The sequence below is a fragment of the Aedes albopictus genome, chromosome 1 (assembly GCF_035046485.1).
Source record: "Aedes albopictus strain Foshan chromosome 1, AalbF5, whole genome shotgun sequence".
In the NCBI taxonomy this organism is placed as follows: domain Eukaryota; kingdom Metazoa; phylum Arthropoda; class Insecta; order Diptera; family Culicidae; genus Aedes; species Aedes albopictus.
In genome coordinates, this window is record NC_085136.1 from 261,573,384 (window position 1) to 261,599,164 (window position 25,781).

At 37.9% G+C, this 25,781-nt stretch overlaps 2 protein-coding genes across 2 annotated transcripts in view; both read right to left on the reverse strand.

Moving 5' to 3' along the window:
- The window catches only part of LOC109416910 (SH3 domain-containing protein 21), a 328,588-nt gene that overhangs the window by 159,833 nt on the left and 142,974 nt on the right, over positions 1 to 25,781 (reverse strand). The window lies entirely within an intron of this gene.
- LOC134285605 (uncharacterized) lies at positions 10,420 to 25,781 on the reverse strand (the record flags this gene model as incomplete). Its single annotated transcript, XM_062846713.1, is given in 2 exon segments — positions 10,420 to 15,736; positions 25,299 to 25,781. Coding segments are annotated over 2 exon segments (1,562 nt in total), but the record flags the coding sequence as incomplete, so codon positions are not given.

Below are 25,781 nucleotides of genomic sequence, written 5' to 3' on the forward strand. Positions count from 1 at the left end.
CCTATTTAAAAATCAATTTGAAGTTTGTATGGGAGCGATTCGATAAATCACCCCTCGTCGGATTTTGTACGGGGCGGAGCTGTCAAGTGGTTGCCCAGCTATCAAAAGGGGATTTAAAAAATCTCTTTGAAATTGATTTTAGTTATTGAAATAAAGTTCTAAAAATCTGAAAAAAAATCATAATGGCTCAGAAAAAAGTTCTCTTCCGTTTAAAAATAAAAAAAAAATATTTTGATTTTTTTTCTAAATTTAAAAACTCAATTACCAACAAATGGCTCTATTTAAATCTACCTTCTGATAACTACGATTGTTAATGCCAAGACTGTTTTCGCCGATATATGCTCCAAAATTTGATTTTTGAGGTGGAACACAAAATCATCCGCAAATGTATTTATGTTGAGCAATTCACATTTTCCGCTGATTCCACAACCGCTAAACTTGAGATTTCTACCATTTTGTGCGACTTGCACGCTACAAATACATTAATGAAACATCAAAATAAGAAAATCATCAACAAATATCTATGCCTCTCACTAAGTATACACAAGAAAATACGTTATAATCTTGAGACTGTTTTCACTAAGTTCATACAGGAATACCTTAAAATCTTATGACTGCTTCCATGATAAACTTCAACGCCAGGCTCCATAATGATCGATGCTCATTGCAATAACATACATCAATTGTTAACATGTATCAGAAAACCATCATACAATTCATGAATTCTGTACTATGATTTTTATTTATACCCTTCTTCTATACTATTCTATCAAGTATATAAGATATATTACAAGTTGCTATGCTTAACCAGACTCCACTCCTTTCAATAAGCGCCCAGGAAAAATAAATCTTTGTATATTCAATTTTAAAGTCCTATACATCCACCAGCAAATATTGATGGAGATTTCGAAGCTGCTACCATGGACAAAATTCGCCAAGTTTTGTTAAATATATCCTCTATATCCTATACTGGTTGGTTCTGCAAAAGTTGTGTTGCCACCGCACTCTCGATTAATTTTGTTTTCATTGTATTGAATTTCTACCCAGCTCATACAAACACCCTATAGGGGTATACCCAGCTTCACATTTTCCTACTTTTTAGTTGATTTTCGTTACTTTTACTACATATAAACACAGCTACCCTGAAGACGGACCAAGGAGTGCAACAAGTTATGCTGATCGGTTCAACTGTTCATGAGTTTCAATGCCTCAAATCAACTTATTTCAACTATTCTATGTTTAATTAGTTCAAGATGAACTACAACAGCTGGTCTTGTGTGTGTTTTCATGATGGAAATCATCAAATTTCTAATTGCAGTATTCATCGAGCATTATAATCCGAAAACCATCAACAACTCTTCCTGTTCTTTTCACTTCACATGCCTCTCTCTCAAAATGAACAACCGCTGGTCTTCAAATGGCTTGGATTTGCGTATTTACATACATACCCTTAAAGTATCAACCAGGCATTGACAATTTATAGCTACCAACTTATTCGTCAGCCTCTCTTAGTTTACATATTGCAATGAATAGATTATTAAATTACCTAGATGTCTTAACAAATGGAAACGGGTATAGAATTCGTTAGTCCAAAAGTAATCACCAAGTATTAAGATAAAAAAATCACCATTGAATCTCTATGTATCTCCATGTCCAATTTAACTTACATGTTCTATCTCTACCATACTACAACAACAGGCTTTTAGTGGACTGTAATGGGCGGAGCTTACCAAGTTCCGAGAGTTCGTTTTAGCACATAAATTGGGAATATATTCATTAACTCCTTCGTACCTTACAAATTTAATATTCTACCTACCCTTAACCTTCTTCGTGCATTAACTGACGTTCATCCTGTTTACGCTCAGTGTGCCTATCTGGTTCATAATGGCCCAAATGCACGACCAGGGTTACTGAGATTGCTTTTATGGGTTGGACTTGCGAAGTCATGCGATAAAAAAAATCAAACCACTTTGCTATCCTCAACTTACACCTACAATCCTAAGGAAACTGTAACAACTGAACATAATATTGCTATAATGTGTTAGGTTTTCCAGGCTCTATTAGTATCCTCTAGACTTCAAATCAAAACATTAGAATTGGGTAAAATATTAACGCGCACTGAAACGGCAAAAATTAGCAATAGCCAATATCTCACAGAAATAATATTAAAAACGATCAAAGTCATTGATAACAGAGAGATGTTCCTTCTTTTTATCATCTGCACAAAAAACTATTGAAAAATATCCATATGATTGCCAGTTATTCAACAAAAACCGAAATTTTTATTGCTTCACCCATACAAAGTGTTAGGCGATTTTGATCAAGTTTATTGCTAATTTCTAATTTTTAATTGAGCGATAATATGGCTGCCATTAGAATTACTCTTGTTATTAGTCTATGTTTTTGTTGACATGTTTCATCATTCAAAATACATTACATCTGATGATTAAATCGCTTAAACGGGTGAAGCTTTCCAGGCTTCAAGAGTATCCATTAAGCAACAAAAATCTGGAAATCGTCAAATCACTGCTTTGTATCTCGTTTCTTCCTTCAAGAGACCTCTGATACTACTAGAGACGAACCAGTCAAGGGCTGAAAGTCTCTTTAATAAATATATTAATAATAACTCTGATACTACTTGTAAGGTTGAAAAATTGTCAAGTGACAAAATATAAAAAAAAACATCGTATACTTATGTCTGCCTCAACTTCATGTTTTCTTTCTAATATAAATGCTGAAAAACTAAATTTGATATTACTACATTGTGATAGTTTTCTTGTTGTAGTTTTGTTTGCATATTTCATTATTAGGAACCAAAAACTCTTTTTTTTTTAAACTGGTCAAATAGGTGATGCTTTCCAGGCTCCCGAAGTATCCCTCATGCATAACAATTGTCAAGCAAGGAAATGCAAGGAAATTGTCAAGCAAAATCCTGGTTTAGCCCACAAAACACTTCTGAAACAACTTTTTCGACTCATTTTAATTACCGTCAGACTTTAAAATCAAAATATTACCAACACTTTAGATATTAATATTATTTTTTATGTATTATCATGAAGATATCAGTACATCTTATTCTAAAACCGCTTAGATGGGTGAAGCTTGCCAGGCTCCAAGATATCCATCAAGCATAAGAATCAGGTAATCACTAATCAACTCCTTCGTATCTCACAGATTTCGTGGTTTACCCTCAAGAAACTACTCATGCCGCTAACATGAGTATAGTTTTTAAACTTGAAACAAAAATCGGTCACGTGTCATATTCTCCAAACTTATTTACCTCTCTCAACATACACGCTACATCATAGAGTAATTCCGTATTTTATAGTGTGTAGAGTTGTCCAGACTCCATTAATCACCATCAGGCTTCAAAACCTAGAATCAAGATTTATGTAGTTTTGAGTTAATGTATTTGTTATACCAGGCTTTCTGATATTTTTTTTCAGTTTATTTCCCATACCATCTGTGTTGAGCATTATGAGAAGGAGCTATATCTTATCATTAGGAATTCTGCATGTACCATTTTACTTATCACTACAGTTCTGCTTACTCCCAATAAGATGCTCTACAAAATTATCTGTAATATTGCTGGTTGCTTTCCAAGATGGATTTTTGATGCACTTCGCCTATCACACTATTTTTGTGCTCGGGCACGGTTGCCGACATCAATATCGAGAATTCCACGTTTCACAAACTTTTTCCATGAGAAGAAACACACAAACCTGCATAGCTGGCCGCCCGGCTACGACTCTCGGTGAGAAAAAAAAGAGAGAAGGTCGATTCGGAGAGTTGATGATGTATGAGAATCAAAACAAAACCGAAGAAGAGTCAGGCGAATCACTCACCACGTGCTAATGTTTGACATTTCTCGACGTCAAAATGCTGTCAGACAGGCCGATTGCACTTATCGTCACACTTTTCAACCATCACACTTTCAAACTGTGCAGTCCAATTTGGTGTGAACTGTGCAATATACCCATTCATTTCTCTTATCTTTTTTTTTAACTTCTTTGCCACCTAGTTTATTCAGAGACTTTACACATACTCATTTGTTGTCTCATTTGTTTTATTGCTGGTTGCTTTCCAAGATGGATTTTTGATGCACTTCGCCTATCACACTATTTTTGTGCTCGGGCACGGTTGCCGACATCAATATCGAGAATTCCACGTTTCACAAACTTTTTCCATGAGAAGAAACACACAAACCTGCATAGCTGGCCGCCCGGCTACGACTCTCGGTGAGAAAAAAAGAGAGAAGGTCGATTCGGAGAGTTGATGATGTATGAGAATCAAAACAAAACCGAAGAAGAGTCAGGCGAATCACTCACCACGTGCTAATGTTTGACATTTCTCGACGTCAAAATGCTGTCAGACAGGCCGATTGCACTTATCGTCACACTTTTCAACCATCACACTTTCAAACTGTGCAGTCCAATTTGGTGTGAACTGTGCAATACTCTGGCTTTTGCTGTACTGTTGTAACTTCTGTGAGACCTAACTCATACCGAGACGCACCAGAAACAGAATATCAATAACTACCTCTGCTGTTTTTTTTTTGCTCTTTGTTCTTCTGTGAGACCTAACTCTTAAGGAGACGCTACACAGAATGATCTATAAACAATCACTTTACTTTTTTTTGCTGTTTATCTTTCTGTACTTCTTTGAGACTTGATCCATCCAGAGACGCACACAGAAACATTATATGTATCAACCATCTCCTCTAGTTTTTTTGCCATGTCCACCCTCTGTGAGACCTAACTCTTAAGGAGATGCTACACAGAACCGTCGATAGATTTTATTGCTTTTTTCATACTTCTTTGAGACCTAACTCATATGGAGACGCTACACAGAATCTTTAAGAATTCCACTTACTTCAAAACTCCAATTATTATATTGTTGAACTTCTGTGAGACCTAACTCTTACTGAGACGCTACACAGAATTAATGGTTCGCACTGCTTAGAATAATTGGCCGAACTGTCAAATCAGCACCACATTTATTTGGGAATACGATACCATTCCATTCTTAATAGAACTGTTGAAAATCAAAATAAAAACTTGCACTAATACAATACAATTTTTTTCTTTTCTTTTTTGCAAATCCAATCCGACCATTGCAAACAATTCTCAACTAGTAATCTAATTATACTCGAAACTTATCAAATTAACCAATAAAAATATCTTATCTTATTATATTTAATAGAATTTAAATTTATTCTTAATCACAAACCCATTATTGTTCGAGTTCACGCCGGTCCTTTGAGAAACTATAGCACATGCATTTTCCTGTAGTTCAAACTAAAATCCGACATACTGTAATACACACTAGTTCATTCTTACTCGTGCTTCCTTGTTTTAGCTATTTTTTTTTATCAAAATCAACCCAAAAAACCATCGCCTGATGGAAAGTTTTGATAAGACACAAAATTACAATAATCTTCAAAGTAAAATCACTTTTCAAATGTGAACAAACCAACACAAACTTTCAGTGACGTACAGTCCTGTTTCATTCTAATAATTAATTCATACATTCGTTTGTACCATGCCACAATAATTCTACTAAGCCCCTGTAATAATTCAGATAACTATAATTTGTTAGTGAATGAAGAACAATTAAACTGTACACTATGTCGTTTCGATTCGCGCAGGACTTCCCATAAAATTTCTTTAATTTTCAACTTTATTCACAAAATGACTAGCCATGAGCCACGAAACGACAGCAACGTTGATTTACTCGTATTACTACACCACCTTTTGTCAAACGTTCATTCATGAAATCGGCTCGTAAAATTAACCATTCCGCATTTTCTTGTTTGACATTCCATTAACAATCCATAATCTCACATCGAACAAAGGACCTCTGCATTGTTAATCCATCAATTTTACCATCAGAGCTATCGCGGTGCCCAGGTGTCCCTTACTTTTCAATATCAATTTCATTCTAAATTCTCAACATAATTAAACAAATAATTCCGCATTTTCTTGTTTGTCATTCAACTTACAATTTGTAATCCCGAGCAGTATGGGTCACCACCAAATGGAAATTCTAAATAAAATAAACTCCTACCAACTGCGCCATGTAGTGTTCGTACGCTTTTCGGAGCAGTCAAGAAAAATCGATGCAAGTTCGGTCGTGTTTAAAAGCACGGGGATCTAACTTTTCGCCCCAACAAATACCATCATTTTCAGCGACACCAACAAATCAGGAAAATTCAATAAACTTACCCTGCTTCCGGTCACACATCCTGCATTCCTTCACTCTCAAGCCATCAAAAAATCAAAATCGACTTTCACTATCTTCATTAAAGAATTTATTCACAAAACCACAATTTACTTTTAACTATTAGCCACCATCACTACTCCTCCGTCCGTTCGTCGCAAACATCGTTCATAAACTGACTTCATTCGACCGCCGTGGTGTGCAGCCCGTTCACGCCTTCTCGTTCACCCATTAGTGCCATTTACACTTATCAATAAATTGATTCAACCAAGAGGTTCAATCCTTCCTTCAAATTCATCAAGAAACACACATTGATAGGAATATTGCTAAATGTATTGCTTGCATTTTTATTGCGAAGAAGATGGATGATAATGCTGAATCTTGATATAAATACTGACCAACCTGCAAAAGCGAGATTGAGGTTGATGTTTATATCTTCATTAATTTCCCCTCCGAAAGATTGATCCAACCACCGCTATCATCCAGTTTGACCAAACCATCAAGATCATCCAAGTCCGTCAAACTTTCCCCTTGAGTTGTTTTATTCGATCAATCCAGCAGGGTAAAAGAGTCAGCAGATTGAGCGAAGACCATTCCATCAGTGAGGAAGAGATAGCAATTCACCAACATTCAGCGCGTGGTTCACGGCGTTCATGGTGGCCAGCTCAATTGAATTTTATGGAATGCTTTGAAAGCAAATTTTTAGAAATAAAGTCACGTTTTTGCATTGTAAATAAAATACAGACTTGATCATTAGAAAAGTGCAAATTTCGATATTTCACTTGCTTATTCAATTTCATTAATGATTATGAAAAAAATAATGTTTTGATAATTCTGGTTATTTACCACGCCATATTCGATTTTTTGTAAGCATTCATAAACTCTTATTTATTGAACCCAATCTCTCGGATAAGTATGATGAATTGGTAAATAGTGGATCTATTTATTAATTCATCATGCTATTTTTCCTAATGTCTTGAGAAGGTTAATGTTTTTTAATTTCTAACACAAGTTATGAACTTGTACCGGTGAACCAAAATATTTCATACAAAATGGAGCTTAAACAATAAGTATAAACAGTTAGGTTCGAACTTCAACATGTAAATTTGGAAATCACTCTAAGGGGCTTTTCCCTCTTACAAAATTTAAAGTTAAAAATAAATAAATAAATAAATAATAGTTAGGTTCGAACAAGTTTTGATTTTTGCTAATGTCATAGTAAATATGTAAAGCAGTAGAGGTTTGGAAAACAAAGGCTGATAAGAGGTTATTGCCATATTGATTTGGTTGTTTCGGCTATAATTGAAAATGTTTGCTTTATCCGTTATTAACAGGTTTATCTATAGCTAGATTGATTACTGAACGATGATTAAATTATATGCCTTGAGAGTGACTTTGAGTATTATTGGCAGTGTTTCTCTCTTTGCCATAAGAGTTTTTTGTCGTCCAAATAGCTTGAAACTTAGTTGTAAACAGTTTGATTGGCAAAAATGTGACGCCAACTTTCAGTTTATCAGACTTTAGATAACACCCCATGACGAAGAGAACAAAGCTGTCGAAAATATACTGAGCTTTGTAGCATTTTATACTAAAGGCACTAGAAAATCGCATATGCGTTAGTGGAAATTAAAGATGTGATATAAAACATGATGAACTAATGTTAAATATTAAACATTATTCCTAAATAATCTAATGAAAATTTACGATGCGCAACATGTGCTTGAAAATGTTTATTTGGCAGCGCTTATTTCTTGTTTCCTTTATTCCACCATTCCATCAATTATTTCTTTCTCAAGCATTATTGATGAAATCACGAGGATCAAACTAAGTATCAATACAATATCTTTCACGAAAGATAGATCAAGCCGAGGCTCGAGCAGAGAGAAAATCTCCCTGCAGTATGAGAGAAGTTAATGCATAAAGAGAAAAAAAAAACAAGTGTCCGTGCATGCTTATCATACGTGCACAGCTAGCAAAGCAAAGCCTTTTATTGAATCAATGCGTCGTCGGTGGGTGTGCGGTTGATTTTCAGTCCTACCGATCCCAATGCCCAATGTATACAATGCATTTCTGTCACATTTTTATTTATGTTTTTAATGAATTTTCTATTCACATTAATTCTTCTTCTAAGCTTTACCATTTTTACATATGTAATCAGCATTTTACATATTTTTTTATTACGAAAAGTTTTTGGACAGCCCATGGGATGGGACTCGAAACACCATCAGTGCCGTCTTGCTGAATTAACTTTATATTTCGACATTACACAAAATTACTACAGAAGGGTGTTATTTGTCAGAAGGGGGTATTTCTAATTTATAGGCAACGCAGCTAAGCATGTTACCACCATAATGTGCAAATTGTTAATTAACTGGTGTTAGAAACCGCCAGTGCACCAGTAATTTTTAGCAAAGTTCGGTGGGACACCAACCGAGTTATAAGATTACACAAAAAATGTTGTGAACTGTTTATTATCACTAATGCATTGTAATCGTTGGGTTCATTACATTTACCTCTGCATAAATTACTTTACATAAATTTTGCATAAATTTACTACATTACTTCTGCATAAATTGTTTTTTTTGTTCGATGATTTATTACATCTGAATTCAGTTGTTTTTGTATAATATATTTAGCTATTGAAATTTATTTAAATTTAAATTTATTTAAATTTAAAAAATACGGCAACACGGCAGAATGTTCTGCAATGATGACGCTCTCGTTCACGCGCTGCTGCATTGAAAGAATGATAGGTTGATCTGGAGGGGAAATATTGAACCATTCAATTGATCCATGGAATAATTTGACCCATGGTTTGAACAATCTTCGAGAGGATTGATGTAACAATTTTGAAGGTGGGGAAATATTGTAGAGAAAATTGAAGAAAAATGCGCTATGGAGGGGAAATATTGCTGTGTGGTTGATCAAACGGAAGATAGGGGAAAAGTTGAATGATTGATGTCAATCTATTTTTGAACAATATTATACATTCAATGTTTCCATAAAACGGCCAACTATTGATCAATATATGCACCGTATGACTGGCGCTATTCGCTTGTCATTCAATCTCGCCTCTTTTTTCTTCGTATCCAGTTGTCCGTCAACGCAGCGTGAAAGAGCTTTCCGATCACGCCTCGTCATCGTGTACTTCAAAACCTAAATCTCAGGTGCAACGGGTAGAATTCGTAGGTACACTCAGAAAAATTAGATTGTGTAAATTATTTAAATTTAAATCGAAACATTTTCTTTAATCAACCTCATGTCACTACAGCGAAGTACCTATCTAGCAAATCTGTCAAAGCAGAATTGCAGCATGCTGGTCAAAGCATTAACTGGCCACTCAGCTATCACATGCCGAATATTCAGCAAGCTGATTCATTTGTAGGTGACGACTGTGAATCCGATTATGGAGCTTCGTATCATCTGATATGTAACTGTGCAGTTTTTGCCCAGGCTTGACAGAAACTCCCTCGCGAGAAAATGAGGAAGCGATTTTGGCGATTTTCTGAGGAGTGAAAATAAAACTCAGAAATCACAACGCAAATCCTCAACAGCAACGAGCGCGAGCTTGCCGCGCAGCGCCCTTTTCAGGATGCTGCGTGAACCCACTGTGGTACGGAGCTGTCCATTAATTACGTAAGGGTTTATGGGGGGAGGGGGGGGGGGGGGGGGGGGGTGGAGAAATCTTACGCGTCATACAAAAATATTTGGGTTCTCATACAAAAAATCTTACAAGGGTGGGTGGGGGTGTCGAAAAATCGTTAAATTTCCCTTACGTAATTAATGGACAGCCCCTACGCTTTTGCGTGTATGACGATTCCCTTACCTGTCCATTCCCCTGTCCCATCCTTTTTCCCTCAGATAAATGATGAATAGGCTCGTGTTCACGGCGATGGTACAAATTTCCCAAACGAAGAAGAACGTGCCTCTGGAGCCGACCTACTGATACCTACTCTACGGACACGAGACATGAACCATGCTGGAGGAGGACCTGGAAGCGGCGAATTTTCGAGTGACGGAAGCTAAGGACGATCTTCGGCGATGTGTAGCGATAAAGGATGAACCATGAGCTCGTTCCTCGCTGTACTCTAGGACGAACCCTGCATCCATAAGGTAGGTAGACAACCAAATTTACGAAAAGGGAGCATAGGTATCAGGACATTTCTCTATAAAAAAAACTCGTAAACACACACATAGAGCTACCTTTAAAATACGTTTATTTACCACTAGACTGTTGCATTACTGTTGTAAGAGTTCGCGACTTCAAACTCGAGATTTTTGCTTCAGCAGGGAAATAAGTTTTCTCTGTCTGTTCTGACACGGTGTGGATCAAAATCGAAAGACGCTAAATGCAAACTTCTTCTTGAAGTTAGGGAATAAGTATAGCCCGTATGAATGGTTTTCGTTTCAATTTATTATTACATTTGGACAAAGGAAACTAGCTGTTTAAAGGTACACTTTCGGTCATTGAACTAGTAGGTTTGTTGTATAATTGTAATTAGACAAAACCGTCGCAAAAAGGGCACAGTGATTAAACTAACTATTTGCTGTTCCAAACTTTGAAACTGTCTTCTTTAACCTATTAGATGTTGGCTGCGAAAAAGGAAAACAATAAATGCTTCTTAGAGGTCCTTTATGATTAGTTTACGCTTTTCAATTTGAAAATACGGAAATATCCTATGACCGTTAACGTCTGGGTGGTGGTTCTTATGGCTCTAATTGTGTTCCTTCAGAAGTATGGTGTGTAGAGAAGAAGTGAGCTATGCTTGTATTATAGTCTTACAGTTCGGATTAAAATTGTATCGCGAGAAGGTCGTCCGTCGATCGCCGGTTGGCTCAATATGAGAAACTTGGTGAGGAAAGATCGTCGTCGCGCCGCGTTCGTTTAGGCCTTCTTCGGGCGTCCTCTGCCGCGACCGGTGGACGATGTCGTTTTCTTCGCGGCGGCTTTGGCGCCGCCCTGCTTCGGAGGTCGACCACGGCCGCGTTTTGCTTTCGGCTCGTCGGCATCCTTCTTCTTGGCTGGGGAGGCACTGGCCTTGCGCTTCTGTTGGGATGAGATGTTGAAGGGGTTTGCTGATTTAGTTTGTGGATTTCGCATACAGCGTTGCTGCGCAAACATATGTTTGTAATACTGCTGACTTACTGGTTTGAAGGTAGCTTATTTGAAGTCCTGTCAGGAGACTAGGGGCACATATTTTGGTCGTTATTCGGATATTCCAGTTCGAGACGAGCCCCGCTGCATGATTTTCTGAACAACTTTTGTTAATTCCTCTTACTGCTGATACGAGTCGAGAAAGAAGCAGCGGACTAAGCTTCGGAAGTCAAGCATTAGCATAAATATAAATTGGGAGTGTTGAAAGTTGAATAGAGGTGGTCACCCCTTACCCCTCAGAATTTTAGGACGCTATGTATGCACTGTACGACCACCCTCCAATCATGTGAAAACCCCTGCGTATATTATCGCATAACGGTCCCATATGAATAGGAAACCCAGAAGATATGGAACTGATATGCAATCATAGGCAGTATATACTGTCAATAAAATAGTAACATGAAACGAGCTCACCAATTAAGTCTTACTTCTTTTCTGTATCAATGTCAACTATCTTCGAAAAATGCAAATTCATGATGAATATCGATTGACATTTTTCGAAGGTAGGTAGTCGATGACATTTTTCTTAAATATTGAAGATAAAGCGGTTTTCCGTAACATTCTTGTAGAACTGGTCCAGCCCAGCCGCATAAGTTTTTCATAAGGGATGGGACGGGGCAAGATGGGTCACCTAAGGATGGATCACCATAACTTTGTAAATACAAATCGTATTGGTTTGTATTCGTCCGCTACTCTTTAATACACTAGTTAACTATACTAAAAGTCGATAAAAAGTTCATTAAATACAAAATGTGTTGTGAAACAATCAGTTTTAAAAAGTGATCGATTTAGCGCCGTGAAAAAAGTGCGGGGCAAGATGGATCACCTTTTAAGTAATTCACATTTTCTCAACGAAAAACGTCAAAATATAAGATTTGTTCCGCATTCATATATGCTCCATATCCATACTGAGTAAACAAGAGCTACTAGTAGGTATACATTTTATAAATTTATTTAGAATATAAAAAAAACCTTACGATTTGAGTAGGATCACTTGAGGCGACTTGAAAATCGATGTTTTCACTAAAAAATAACATAATTTTATGTTATAATTTTGAGCGTTCATTCTGCTTGATTGAAGTCATTTATGAGATAGTCTTGTAATAAAAAATAAATAACTTTTGAATGCTCCAAAAATGCGTTCAAAATTGAAGGTGACCCATCTCGCCCCGAAGCCGTTTATATGGAGATTATATGGAATATATCGCATAAGAAAAATAGTTAAAAACCATTTTATTTTTTATTTCCAAAGAGAGTGAATAATTTTTCAATCAATGCCCCACACTTTTGTATACAGGGTGTTAGGTTCATGAGTGCAAACTTTTTAAAGGGTGATAGAGGACCATAAATGGTGTAAAAAATTGTTCTACGCATATGGTCAAATCTCAACCGTTACGTAGTTATTGGACTCCCCATGTTTTTGACTCTTATTACCTTAACTGGCTATAACTTTAAAATGGTTTAACTTATCGCAGTTTTTTTACCCTTATTCGAAAGATTATTGAATTTTCTATCAAATGGCATCTTTGAACCGATTGGTTTAGCTAAATAACTAAGTTTTCTAGGGCAAAATAGCTAAAAATAGTGTGTTTTTATTTGTTTATGTCCATTATCTTTAAAACATGCGTAATAAATTAAAATTCTTTCTTTGGGAAAGTTGTGGCCCCTGTTCCACTCTACAATTTGTTCTTAGACGCCAAACTTCTAACTCTTATCGTTTTCTTGCAATTTTGATTTAAATGTGCAGCACAGTGCGCAAAAAAGTGCTAACCAAGACGATTGCAAATTTCTGATCTGAAATGCGACGTTTAAATCGAAATTGCAAGAAAACGATAAGAGATAGAAGTTTGATGTCAAAGAACGAACTGTAGAGTGAAACAAGGATCACAACTTTCCCAAAGAAAGAATTTTAAATTATTACGCATTTCTCAAAGATAATTGACAAAAACAAATTAAAACACACAACTTTTAGGCTATTTGATCTAGAAAACTTAGTTATTTAACTAAACCGATCGGTTCAAAGATGCCATTTGATAGAAAATTCAATAATCTTTCGAATAAGGGTTAAAAAAGTGCGATAAGTTTGACCATTTTAAAGTTATAACCAGTTAAGGCAATAAGAGTCAAAAACATGGGGAGTTCAATAACTACGTAACGGTTGAGATTTGACCATATGCTAGAACAATTTTTTTCACCATTTATGGTCCTCTATCACCCTTTAAAAAGTTTGCACTCAGGAACCTAACACCCTGTATTTATGCTGGTCATCTAACAAAATTATTAACATAATCAAAACATGAATAATGCGCCCGAAAATGGCACTGACCCATCTTGCCCCGTCCCACCCTGTCATATTTTCAGTTTCAGCTTCTGAAATGATCTGTTACAGTTTTGGTTACAGTAGGTAATTAAATCTAGATATAGATGTAGAAGTTGCATGGAATAAGTTGTTTTGTACACTTATATTTTGGTTTTTATGTAGGGGGTCCACTATATACATAGGGGTCCTTAATAGGCACCAGATCCCTTTGGATAACCTCGAGACCAGGAGAAAGAATGTTAGGGTGGTTCAATTTGTGCCTTTACAGTTTCTATGTTAAATTCAAGTTGTAGTGGGTATCTGAATAGAATGCATAATCTTTGCACCGCCCCCACTCACAGAACATTCCCATCTTTAAATTTAAAAAATAGTTACGGCATGAAAAGTCAAATGAGACTGTTATGCGAGTGGGGACAGTGCAGTCATTGCTTACAAAAATCGAAACTAAAGAACTGCGCCCTGATGCATCGTACTGGCATATTTTATATGCATCTCTATATCTCATTTGTACGTCGCTCGATGATGCTATACCTACCACCACCGCAATACCACTTACTAGCTGATGACTCACCGCCATCGCAACGGTAGTGGCCAGTCTCGCACGCCGTAATGGAAAATGTCCTTTTTCGAAACGAAACGCCATCATCAGACATCGATTCACTTGGATCTTTTCGACCGCAGGGGTAGACACAAAAGGAAATCGATAAAAACACAAACACGCACTCACATTGGCAAGGCCATTTGGAAGACACATCGATGGAAGCACAACAAAATAAGGGAAACGCACTTTCCTCGTTCTTTATTTTAAAGTTGAAGGTTTAACATGTGTATTTCAGTAATTAATATACGATTACCGCAGTTCCAATGTCTTATCGCTACATTGTTTCCATTTTTTTCGCACACTCATTTCACTCTTAATCACTATATTCTCATCACTCCGTGTTGCTCGAAATTAGTCGAACACTAATTAGCACCCCCATTGATTAGCTCCTCGCAGATCTTCACCAGTTCTTCGTTCTCCCGTGACTTTTGGCTCAGCTGTTCGTTCACCGAGGCCCGATAGATCTCCTCCTTCTTCAACAGGGCCTTCAACTTGGTGACCTCCTGGGCATGGTTCCGAACCAGTTCGGCTAGTTTATTGTTGGCAATGTCCAGCTGGGCCATGGCGTGACTTTTCATGTTTTCGTAGCGCTTTTCCTGCATCCGGAGGCTTTCCTCGAACCGGTTCCGCTCGTTGATGAGTTCCTCTTCGCGCTCCTTGTACTCCACCGTGATGACCTTCATCCGTTCGTACTTGGCGTGCAAATCGGAGAAGGTTTTCTCCAGCGATTCCAGATGCTGGGCGTTAATGTCGCTGTCCGCCTTGAGGGCCTCGCACGTTTTTTCGTAGCTTTGCGTCGTCTGTTCCTTCTGGGTAATCAGATCGGCGATGGCACGTTCGTACGCTTCCACCACTCCGCTCATCTTCGAGATGGTTTTGTCCTTTTCGGTGATCCGTTTCAGTAGCGCTTCCTCGCGGAGTTCTGCATCGCCGAGTTTTTTCTGCAGTTCTTCGATTTTCAGCGATTCATTTTTGCTCTTCTTGTCGGCCACCAGCTCGTTGCTGGTGCTGTTCAGGCTGACGCCGGTGCCATTGAAATCCTGATCCGCCTCCATGAAGCTCACGTTTGGTTCTGCCAGCGAGGAAGAGCTTTCGCCGCCGCCGTCCAGTATCATCGTATTGTCAACGCTCATTTTTTCGTCTGCCTCTCCGTCGTCTTCGTCATCTGCGCAGTGTGGTTGCGGATTTTTTGCCTCCTCGTCGATGTTCATACTCATCGTGCAGGCGGATGGCGAAACAGCAGCAACGGCAACAAATCCACTCGTTTCCAGCCCCGTCACCAGAACGCCTCCACCGCCTAGTTCGCCCACAACACTGCTATCCCCTTGTGGCGGGTCGTGGGTTTCGGCTTCGCCGTCTTCTGCTGCGGGTGCAGTTTCTACGATTATTGGTGGTGGCGGCGGGTTGTTGGTGCTGCTGCTGGTGCTGATTTCTATGACACCTACACATGAACGGGGGGAAAAAGTTTGTATGTTCAATATATCCCGCCGGGATTTTATGATGCCGAGGATATGATGAGGAGCGTCAGAATTTCGTGAAATACTATCGATTTATTTTTCAATCAAAGAAGGTTTGAACTGGCTGAGAATTTGTTCCATTAATGCAAAGCGCCATAGATAAACTTCATTAATGGGAGAAGCAACTTGTGCTCAATTGCAGAATCATTTTAGTGTTCTTACGCTCCCAAATGCATCATGTTCGAAAACAAACGATTACGGCACCGATTGATTCCGTTTTTCTTCGTTTTCGTAAGTTCTCGCTTCAGTAAAAAAAATACAAAAAAAAACAGTCAGCGCTTTAATCCTTTGTATTGAGTAGGATGAAAATGGAAGCGTATGCTTAGATAACCGATTCGCCGATACCCTAGTTTTAAAACGCTCTTTGATACAAAAATGCAAATTAATTTTTTCAGCGAAGTCTTATTTTTGCATAATTTTTCGAAACCTTAAATCAATGCAGAACATTTAAATAAAAATATGGTTTCTAATGAAGTTGTGGGGAAAGGAATTTATTTCGAGGACCTTCCAGAAATTCTGTCCGATATTCTTCCATGACTTCCATCAAATATTCCAGAAAATCTTTCTGATGTTTGTACAGGTCACAGACAAACATACGTAACATTATTCAAACCGCCTTGATGCATGCATCAAACGATTAATTCAAATGTCTTTTGATTTCTGCGATCCTTCCACCAGAGGCGCTAGTGTTCGATAGCTTTGACGTTTGCTAGTGTAAACGTTGCTGAATTTTATGCAAACGAAAATCACAGGCGATTTTTGTAATGCGTGTTGGACAGACCAGAGAAAATAGGTAGAGAAGCGAAGAGTGTGAAGCCAAAAATACCTTATCGAACCGTCAAACTGGTATCCTATCGAACAAAATCAACAAACCTTGACGATTGCCGCATAATTCAAGATAAGTATTGCGATCATTTGAAACATTTTTTTAACAATATTTTTAAATATCAAGGATATTACTGTCAATAACATTGATTCCTTAAATTTATGAAAATTCATCTTTTTTCGTATACAATTGAGATGATTTCTTGTTAATAAATCAACAGTATAAATCATTTTCTAATGCAGTACACGAGAAATACACTACTCTCGATAGGTGGATTGATCTGTTTTTCGGAAGTTGCCAACATCCGAGTGACGAAATCAAAACAGAAAAAGTGTTGCCGTTCAGACGGCTGTTCACTCTTCGCTTCTCTACCTATTTTCTCTGGGACAGACGTCAAATCGCAATCCATTATGGCCGACAGTGTTTTGCGCGGTTCTACCTACCAATAGGTGGCAGTGTGTTCATGAAAACGACATGGGGCAGAAGTTTTAATGATTTTTCTCTGAGAGTTACGTCTGTTTGTCTGTGTACAGATGTTGTATTCGGCATTTTTTCAAGGAGCTTCCTCTGGGATGAATTCAGGAATTATTGCAGGGATTCTTCCAATAACCTTCACCAGGGTTTCTCCAGGAATCCTTCTGGAATTTCAACAGATTCTCTCCCTATTGAATTACACTGTTTTTTTTACAATGGTAACGGTTAAAAAGGATGGAAAAAGTCACGGTAGATGTGAAAAAATATAGAGGCTTCTTCAGGGGGTTCCAGGATGTTTCAGGGTGCTTCTAGGGGCGTTACGTGGGATCTGAGGAGGAATCGGAAAGTTTTTGGAGATATTTCAAGAAGTTTCAGAGGATTTTTGGCGGGTCTCAGATACGTTAGATATTTTCCGGGGTTTAGGAGGTTTTCAAGGAGTTACATGGGGTACGACGGCGTTAGGGGAAACCCCCTCGAACCCCATGAAACGCATCTGAAACCCTTTGAACCCCCCCCCCCCCTAAAAACGCCTATGTAACGCCTCTGAAACCCTCCGAAATCCTTGAAAACGCGTATATACCGCCCCTTTGACATGTCTGGAACCCGCCGAAATGCCTCCAAAATTTATTACAAGTTTTATTTTTGTGTTAAATGTTGTATTTTAACTTGTAAATGTTCCCCTAGTATTAATGCACATTTATAGCGTTCTGGCAGAATGGAGGCCCGCAATCCTATTTCGATTGCCAACATTCAGGCCATTTCGGCCCGCGTTTAAGTACTAGAGATGTAAACCTTTCCCTGGCACAGACTTCAAGTTATAGAACTTTAGTGATGAAGCCCGAATCGAGATGTCCCCTTAAGATTAAACATTCTTAGACAAAACGCAAGCTAAAAGGCAACCAGCCATACAATAGTTATTTATGTAACGAGTTGCAAAAAGTTGATTTTTTCAGCACGAGTCGTACATTTATCCAACGAGGCTCGCCGAGTTGGATAAATACGAAGAGTGCTGAAAAAATTGAGTTTTGCAACGCGTTCCATACAAAATTTTATGCAATGATTTTTTCATAATGCAACTCATTTGAGTTGCATAATATTCATAATGCAACTCAAATGAGTTGCATTATGAACATTATACAACTATTTTTCATTATGCAACTCATTTCAGTTGCATAATGAACCAGTTCGGAAAAAGTAGCCATTATGATACCAAAATGAGTTAGATAAAATGTAAATTATGATACTGAATTGCATAAAATACTTTACAGGATTGACTGATGGACCAATAAAATTTCTGAAACCTCATCATCGGAAATGGTTATCCGATAGGGTAACAGGACAACATTATATGTTTTGTGTTATATTTGTCCAATTGTGATGTCCTAATTTATTACGCATTTGTAAGGTTCCACTATAACATGTTATATTTTAATGTGCATTTGTAGTGCTTCATTATTTTTCCGTAATAATGGCGCCTGACGTCGGCACGGATATTGATAGGGCCCATTTTACTTTCGTAATATGGCGCCCAACCGCAAAACCCACGCGGGCATTGTAAATAGTGTAAATGTAAATATCTTACGGCCATGAACACTTGCAGTGATCTGCACAACTACGTTGTGAAGTAAGATATCATGTGCTTTGTGATTATTCAGTTATTCCAAGATCGGTACCGTCTAGAAAACCCATCGGAAAATCACTGAAACTTCCTGAAACACCTCCGAAATCAGCCTTAAATCCTCTAGAAACTCATGTGATTCTATAACATTCCCCAGAAAACAAATCCCAAGAATTCCATTCCCCAGAAAGAAAATAAAACTATTGTTTTATTTCTGAATGGTTTATATTAATCGCTAAAAATCAAATATTGTATCGTCAAAAATCACCGGAAGAAACATCCTGGCAAAAAATCTTATTTGGCAAGAAAAACTTTGGAAATAAGCATGATTTGCCTTTACAATTTAGACTATTGGTATAATTATTGGCATCGCAACTGCTTACTTTTTCAACATACCTTTTTCCTTTTTTTCTGCATAGGCTGTTCTTTCGAGTTACACCGTTACACTGTTCAGGTAATTATCGGCACCACAAGCACAGGTGTTTAGAAATTTGAAAAAAATATTAAATAAATATTTTAGCAATTTTAACACCGGTGGAGGCTGCAATGTCCATAATTTCCCGAAAAATGCAATTCGAAAGAACAGCCTATGCAAAAAAGAAGGGAGAATCTATGTTAAAAAATTAAGCAGTTGCAAAGCCGATAATTTCCTGAAAAGTGCAACTTGAAAGAATAGCCTATGCAAAAGAAGGGAAAATTGTTGATGAACATATAAGCAGTTGTAATGCCAACAATTCTTATAACGACTCAAACATTTTTTTCAACGAAGAAGGAAACGTAACACTCTGATAATTGCCACCGTACATCGATTTAACGGTTTATTTGAGGGTTACCAACTGCCAATCCGCGGCGCTCGCATCATTTTTGTTCGAGTTTGACACTACTGCCACCTATTTGATGGTTGGCCAAATTCAGTCTTTTTAGAATTAAGCAAACCTGTTTCCGAGACTAAAATTTGAATCGAAAAATGTTCGAAGTATTACGTCTGTTTGTCTGTGGTAACATTGTTTTCCTTTAGGCATTCAAAAACCCAACACTGTTCCTTTTTTTAAACAAGCTTTTTTTTTTAGAATTTAGGCAATTGGTACAATTATTGGAATTATAACTGCTTTCATTTTCAACATAGATTTTTCCTTCTTTGCTGCATAGGCTGTTCTTTCGAATTGCATTTTTCAGGAAATTATTGGCATCACAACTGCTTACTTTTTCAACACAGATTTTCCCTTCTTTTCTACATAGGCTGTTCTTTCGAGTTACAATGTTTAGGTAATTATCGGCACCACAAGCACAGGTGTTTAGAAATTTGAAAAAAATATATAACAGCATTTAACACCGGTGGTTGTAATAATGCTCATAATTTCCTGAAAAGTGCAATTCGAAAGAACAGCCTATGTCGAAAAGAAGGGAGAATCTATGTTGAAAATGTAAGCAGTTATAATTTCAAAAATTTTACTAATTGCCTTAATTCTAAGAAAAATATTGTTTAAAAAGAAGGAACATTGTTGGGTTTTTGAATGCCAAAAGGAAAACAATGATACTTTTTTCCTTCTTCATTAAAAATATTTAGAATTGTTGGAATTAAAACTGCTTATATGTTCACTTTTTCTATTCCATAGTATTTGAATAATGATAAAAGCCCTTCTCATAACGCATGAATGAAGGGCCTTTGAAGCGAATAATTTAGGAACAGCCGTTGGGATGGATTCCTCCAACCATTGCGTAGAAAAACGTGGTCAGTTGAGTGTTTCTGAGTATCTAAAGTTTTCGACAGTAAAATCTTTTTAACCTTCCGTAACTCGCGCGGTTGACTACTTGCGTCAGCACCACGCTAATTCTGAGTACAAAAAGCGAGATTTTTTCAACGTGTTGTACAAGATACAACAGCGCGATCGCTCGAGGGTTAATATAAACCGACCATAAACTGGTCCATTAGCATCTTGTACACTGAACAACATCAGAAGAAAATGCGTTTTCCCTGTAAATTTTGCACATCACTTTTAAAACGTTATTCATCGTGAAACAAGTGCTGCACAATTTTCACAAATCTGTCAAAAACAAAACATTTTATAGCAACGCAACTGGAATGATGACAGTTTGTGAACTTTCAAGATAGGTTTAAAGACCAACATGCAACTGTGTACAATGGTAATTAAACGTTTGAACCATTGTAGAATATTTTTATGGATATACCGTATAAGAAATAGATGTTTGCGCGTAATAACACTATAATGTAAAAATCCTTGCCTATTATCATTATGATCAACATTGTACTGTTTGTGTACCGAATTAAACTTTTTAGCCGAGTATATTAAGCTTTTCTGGGGAATGGTACCGTGGGGTGCCCTAATTTCGCGCGGGTCCAAATTTCGCTCACTGTTAAATTTTAGAGATCATAATCATAGAAGTAATTGTTGAATTGTCCTAATTTCACTTCAGACAGCATAGCAAAAGTGTAATTTGGACAATTGTACAATTAGTTTTATGATTATGATCTCTAAATATTATCAGTGAGCGAAATTTGGACCCGCGCGAAATTAGGGCACCCCACGGTACATTCTGGGAAATGGATTTCTGGGGAATGGTACATTCTGGGAAATGGTTTTCTGGGGAATGTTATAGAATCACCCATGTAACGCACCTAAGACCCTCCGAATCCCAGAAAGCGCCCATGTAACGCCTCTTTAACGTCTCTGAAATCCGCCGAAAATCCTATAAAATTTCCTGAAATGTATCCGAAAACCTCTAATACCCCATGTAACGCCCCTGAAACCAACTTTTCAAACCCTCTAAGCAGAATACGCTCTTCGAATAAGTGTAATCGGCTACCACTTGTAATCTCCCTCAGTGTCAGTTATCCATGGATAAGCGTATATGTCAAAGAATAAGCAAGCATAACACTTCCCCCACACGCAAAACAGTCCCATATGAATAGGAAACCAGCAAAGATGGGACTGTTATGCGAGTGGCGGCAGAACAGGTCTGAGTTAAAAAGTACAAAACTGATAACACTCATTCGAAGATCCTGAAACCCATTCAAATGCCTCTGAAACATCACACCTCCCTGAAACGCCTAGCAACTCCTCGAAATGACCCCCCTTTAAACATCCTGAAACCATTAGTATTTTTTTCACATCTACCGTAGATTGACTTTTTTGCACGTTCAAATAACGCGGTTGTTTACGTGGACTGCGTAAAAACCTCGTAAAAACTTCAGTGTACTCTCTAGAGGTTTCATATGGAATTCTTCCATGAGTTCCTCAGAGAAAATAGGTAGAGAAGCGAATAGTGTGAAGCCAAAAATACCTTATCGAATCGTCAAACTGGTATCCTAATGAACAAAATCAACAAACCTTGACGATTGCCGCAAAAGTGAAGATAAGTATTGCACTCATTTCAAACAAAATTTTACCGAAGTTTCCAAATATTATGGATAACAGTGCAAACACCATTGATTTCTTGAATTAATGAAAATTGTTCCATTTTGGAACATCAGTTTGATAATTCCTAGCTAATACAACAACAGTATAAAAAGTTTTCAAATGCGGTATGCGCGATAGGCAGGCACTACCTTCGATGGGTGGATTAATCTGCTTTGCGACAGTTACCAGCATCCGAGTAATGAAATCAAAACAGAAAAAAGTGTTGCCGTTCAGGCGGCTGTTCACTCTTCGCTTCTCTACCTCTCTACCTTCTCTGGAGTTCTTTATAACATTTCTACAGGAGCTCCTCGAATAATTCTTCCAACAATTTCTTGAGGATTTCCTCGAGGAGTTTTGTAATTAACTCCTGCAATATTTTTTTTTCTTATTTCCTCAATAGTTCCTCAATAGTTGTCCAAAATTTGCTTCTTGGAATCTCAGAGAAAAAAAAAACTGCACGAACTGCAGGAATCTCAGAATAATTCCCAAGAGGAATCCCCAAAGAAAATTTTGGAACAATCCTGCAGGATCCTGAAGGAATTTCGGAAGAAGCTCATGAAGGAATCCTAGAGAGAATTCCTGAAAAAAAAACTCAGTGGGAGGAATTCTGAGGTTATCCCGGAAGGAATTTCTGAAGGGATCCCGCCATAAATTGCTGAAAGAATCCAGGAACGAATTCCGAATTTCTTTAGAAGTCCCAAAACAGATACAAACTGGACGAATCTTTACTGGATTAATCGGAACTCTTGAAGAAGTGATGAATGAAACTTCTGGAAGAATCCCGGAAGGAGTTTTTGGAAGATCTTCATAATAATTAGCTGAATGAAATCCTGAAGGAACTTCTGAAATAATCACGGAAGCAACTTCTGGATGTATTTCAAAGGTAATCCCGATTGAAATTCCTCAAGGTATGGAACTTCAGAAGGAAACCCAGGATGAAACTTTAAATGAACTCATCCCAACACCACAGGTTCTCATAAAACCCTCATACCATGAATCATGCCAGAATTTGTCCCACAACTGCTAAAAATCATAACGAAATGGTTAATGAATTCCCTAGCCCGTGTAGCTGCCGGCTTAGAATAGCACTACGGACCACCTGTTTCGGGGGTAAAAGTCCACCAAACAGGTAACCCCAATCCAAGGTGTCAGGCGACCCGTGCTGAGGGATGAATGGTTGAGGGGGTTTAAAAGATGCTCGATCTTTTACGGAGCCCGTAGCGTGGGTAGATCGCCTTTTTGGGTTGCGTTGCGGTGATAGATCTACCAAACCGAAATCTAGTGTCGTCCTATTTTTAAATTTTGGAATATGTGTTCTGGTAATTCAAGGAATTATAGTATTTAGTCCTTACTACTGGTGTTTTGGTGACTTCCAGTTTTTGAATAAAACTGAGTTTACCAACTTTACTTTGCATATAGTTCAAAACTTCACCATCTGAGGCTAAACTAAATGCAAAGGAAATCAATTTGGGTTAGGGATCCATGTATGTACTAACTCTTTGAAGACTGGAAAGTGCTAGTACGCAAGGAACATACTAGAATCCTTATTACTGAACACATGTTCCATTGGAATGATATTGCTGCTAATGTTAAAACCCGGGTCCTAAACTTCCTACTGGGGAGAATTTAGCAGTAAAACAAAGGTGATGCTAGGTTTCCGATGCATGGACAATATCAGTACGCTTGTTTTGTTTTCTAAGAAAACAAAACAAAAACTGTATCAAAATCGATACTTTATTGCCCCTCAATGGCAATTGAGTAATGCGACATGCACTACACTAAGGATACGGGTAATGTCACAATAGATCTAAAAACTGGTCGCAGTGAGAAACCACTGCCTTTTCCCCAAAGTCAAACCAAAGTGCATCTCCAGTAGGTACCGTCAGTGTACCAGTAGCCGCTCATGACCCAACAGCCGCTCGCTGTTGCAAAAATCAAGTTGTCACACATAAATACCCCCTTTTCGTCGCTGATATTCTTGGACAATATAAATTAAATGAGAGCTAAGCCATTTTATGCAATATTTACCAAATAACATAAATTTTAAAAACAAAACACTAGAATTTTTTGAGCGGCTATTGGACCCAAAAAAGCTGTAGGAAATTTTATGTGTTCCAATAACCGCTCACGCAAAAAAAATACGTGAAAATTGTAAAAACAGTCGATTTTAGTACACAGTGTATTCAATCACTTTTATACACTCCCGCTGAACAGGAAAAAATAATTGTAAAAACATAAGAGTTGCAAAAATAATTCACTTTTCCGCAAAAGTCTATTTAAAAGATGGCATACATTTGTCCGTGAGCGGAATTAGGACGACTTTGGTCTCACACAAGTTGTAATAAAATCATAATTTTATGAAAAGTTCTACATAAGTCTTGTTTTGTATCTGATTGTATTTAGATTAAACTAACTTAAAATGCAAAAACATTACAAATTGGCTTACCAGTCATTTAACAGATGATGTTTTTCTGCAAAACTGGCCTTAGATGAGCGGAATCTGGTACCCTGATGGTATGTCTTTAGGATTTCCACAAGATTTTTTACAGAATTTGTGTGTATATTCTAGGAAAACTCCTCCTACCGTAGATTAAACCGCAATTATATCAGGCTTTGATTCTAAAATAAGAGTGCGACAGTGCCCCACGAATCCCAGCGGAATGCCTCTCGAAATGTCAGTCAATATTCCCCTAGGAACGTCCCAGAGTTAAATTGGAGTTTCATAATTCAGTTTTTCCCCACAATTCCGCCATCAAGTCGTTAATTATCGCATTCTTCCACGCAGATGAAGCAAACAATTCAAATTCAATCACCATACTACCGATGGAAAGAAAATATCCTTGACTTCCTTGGGCATAGAGTATCTTCGAGCCTGCTACACTATATACACATGCAAAATGGTCATTGGCAGAGGAAGCTCTCAGTTATAATGTGGAAGTGCTCTAGAAGCTGAGAAGTCGGCATTTTCCTAGTGGGAACGTTACGCTAAGAAGATAAAATTCCTCTGGCATTAAATTTACTCCCGTATGCTCATTAAAACACTAACGGAAAAAACATACGAATGGACTAAATTTACACACTTATTAATCAATAAATTTCACGAAATTCTGACTAAACCCACCATCACCGCATTGCATAGACGACAATACCTTCGACAAAGTCCGGCAGCTCCTGCAGCTCCCCGGTACAGATTTCTTCCGGGGTTTCCTCTCGCGTCACGCTTAGCCGCTGGCTATTGCTAACCAAAGCCGTCGGTGCCTTGAGCAGAGGATCAAATTTCAACAGTAAAGAATCACGCGCCGCATCAACCGTTTGATCCCCTCCTCCTGGGCAGCCACCTTTCGACAGCAGAAAGTCGAAATCGGACGCTGCGAACTGAAAGTTTTGCGCTGGCTGGAACTGATCGTCGTCGATTTCGATATTGGTTATGAATTGATTATCTTGATGATGCTCATTCGCCAGGTCCGGAAATTGTAAATCCGTCGAGAACTGCGAATCGAGTGTAACCGGAAGTGGTGGCACTTTGAATTCGCTATTGGCAGGAGGTGCTTCCGGTACGGATGGTGTTGAAGGTAATTCAGCAATCCCTTCGAACGAGGACTGTTCTGTCTCTGCGGTCAAAGCAGGTGTTG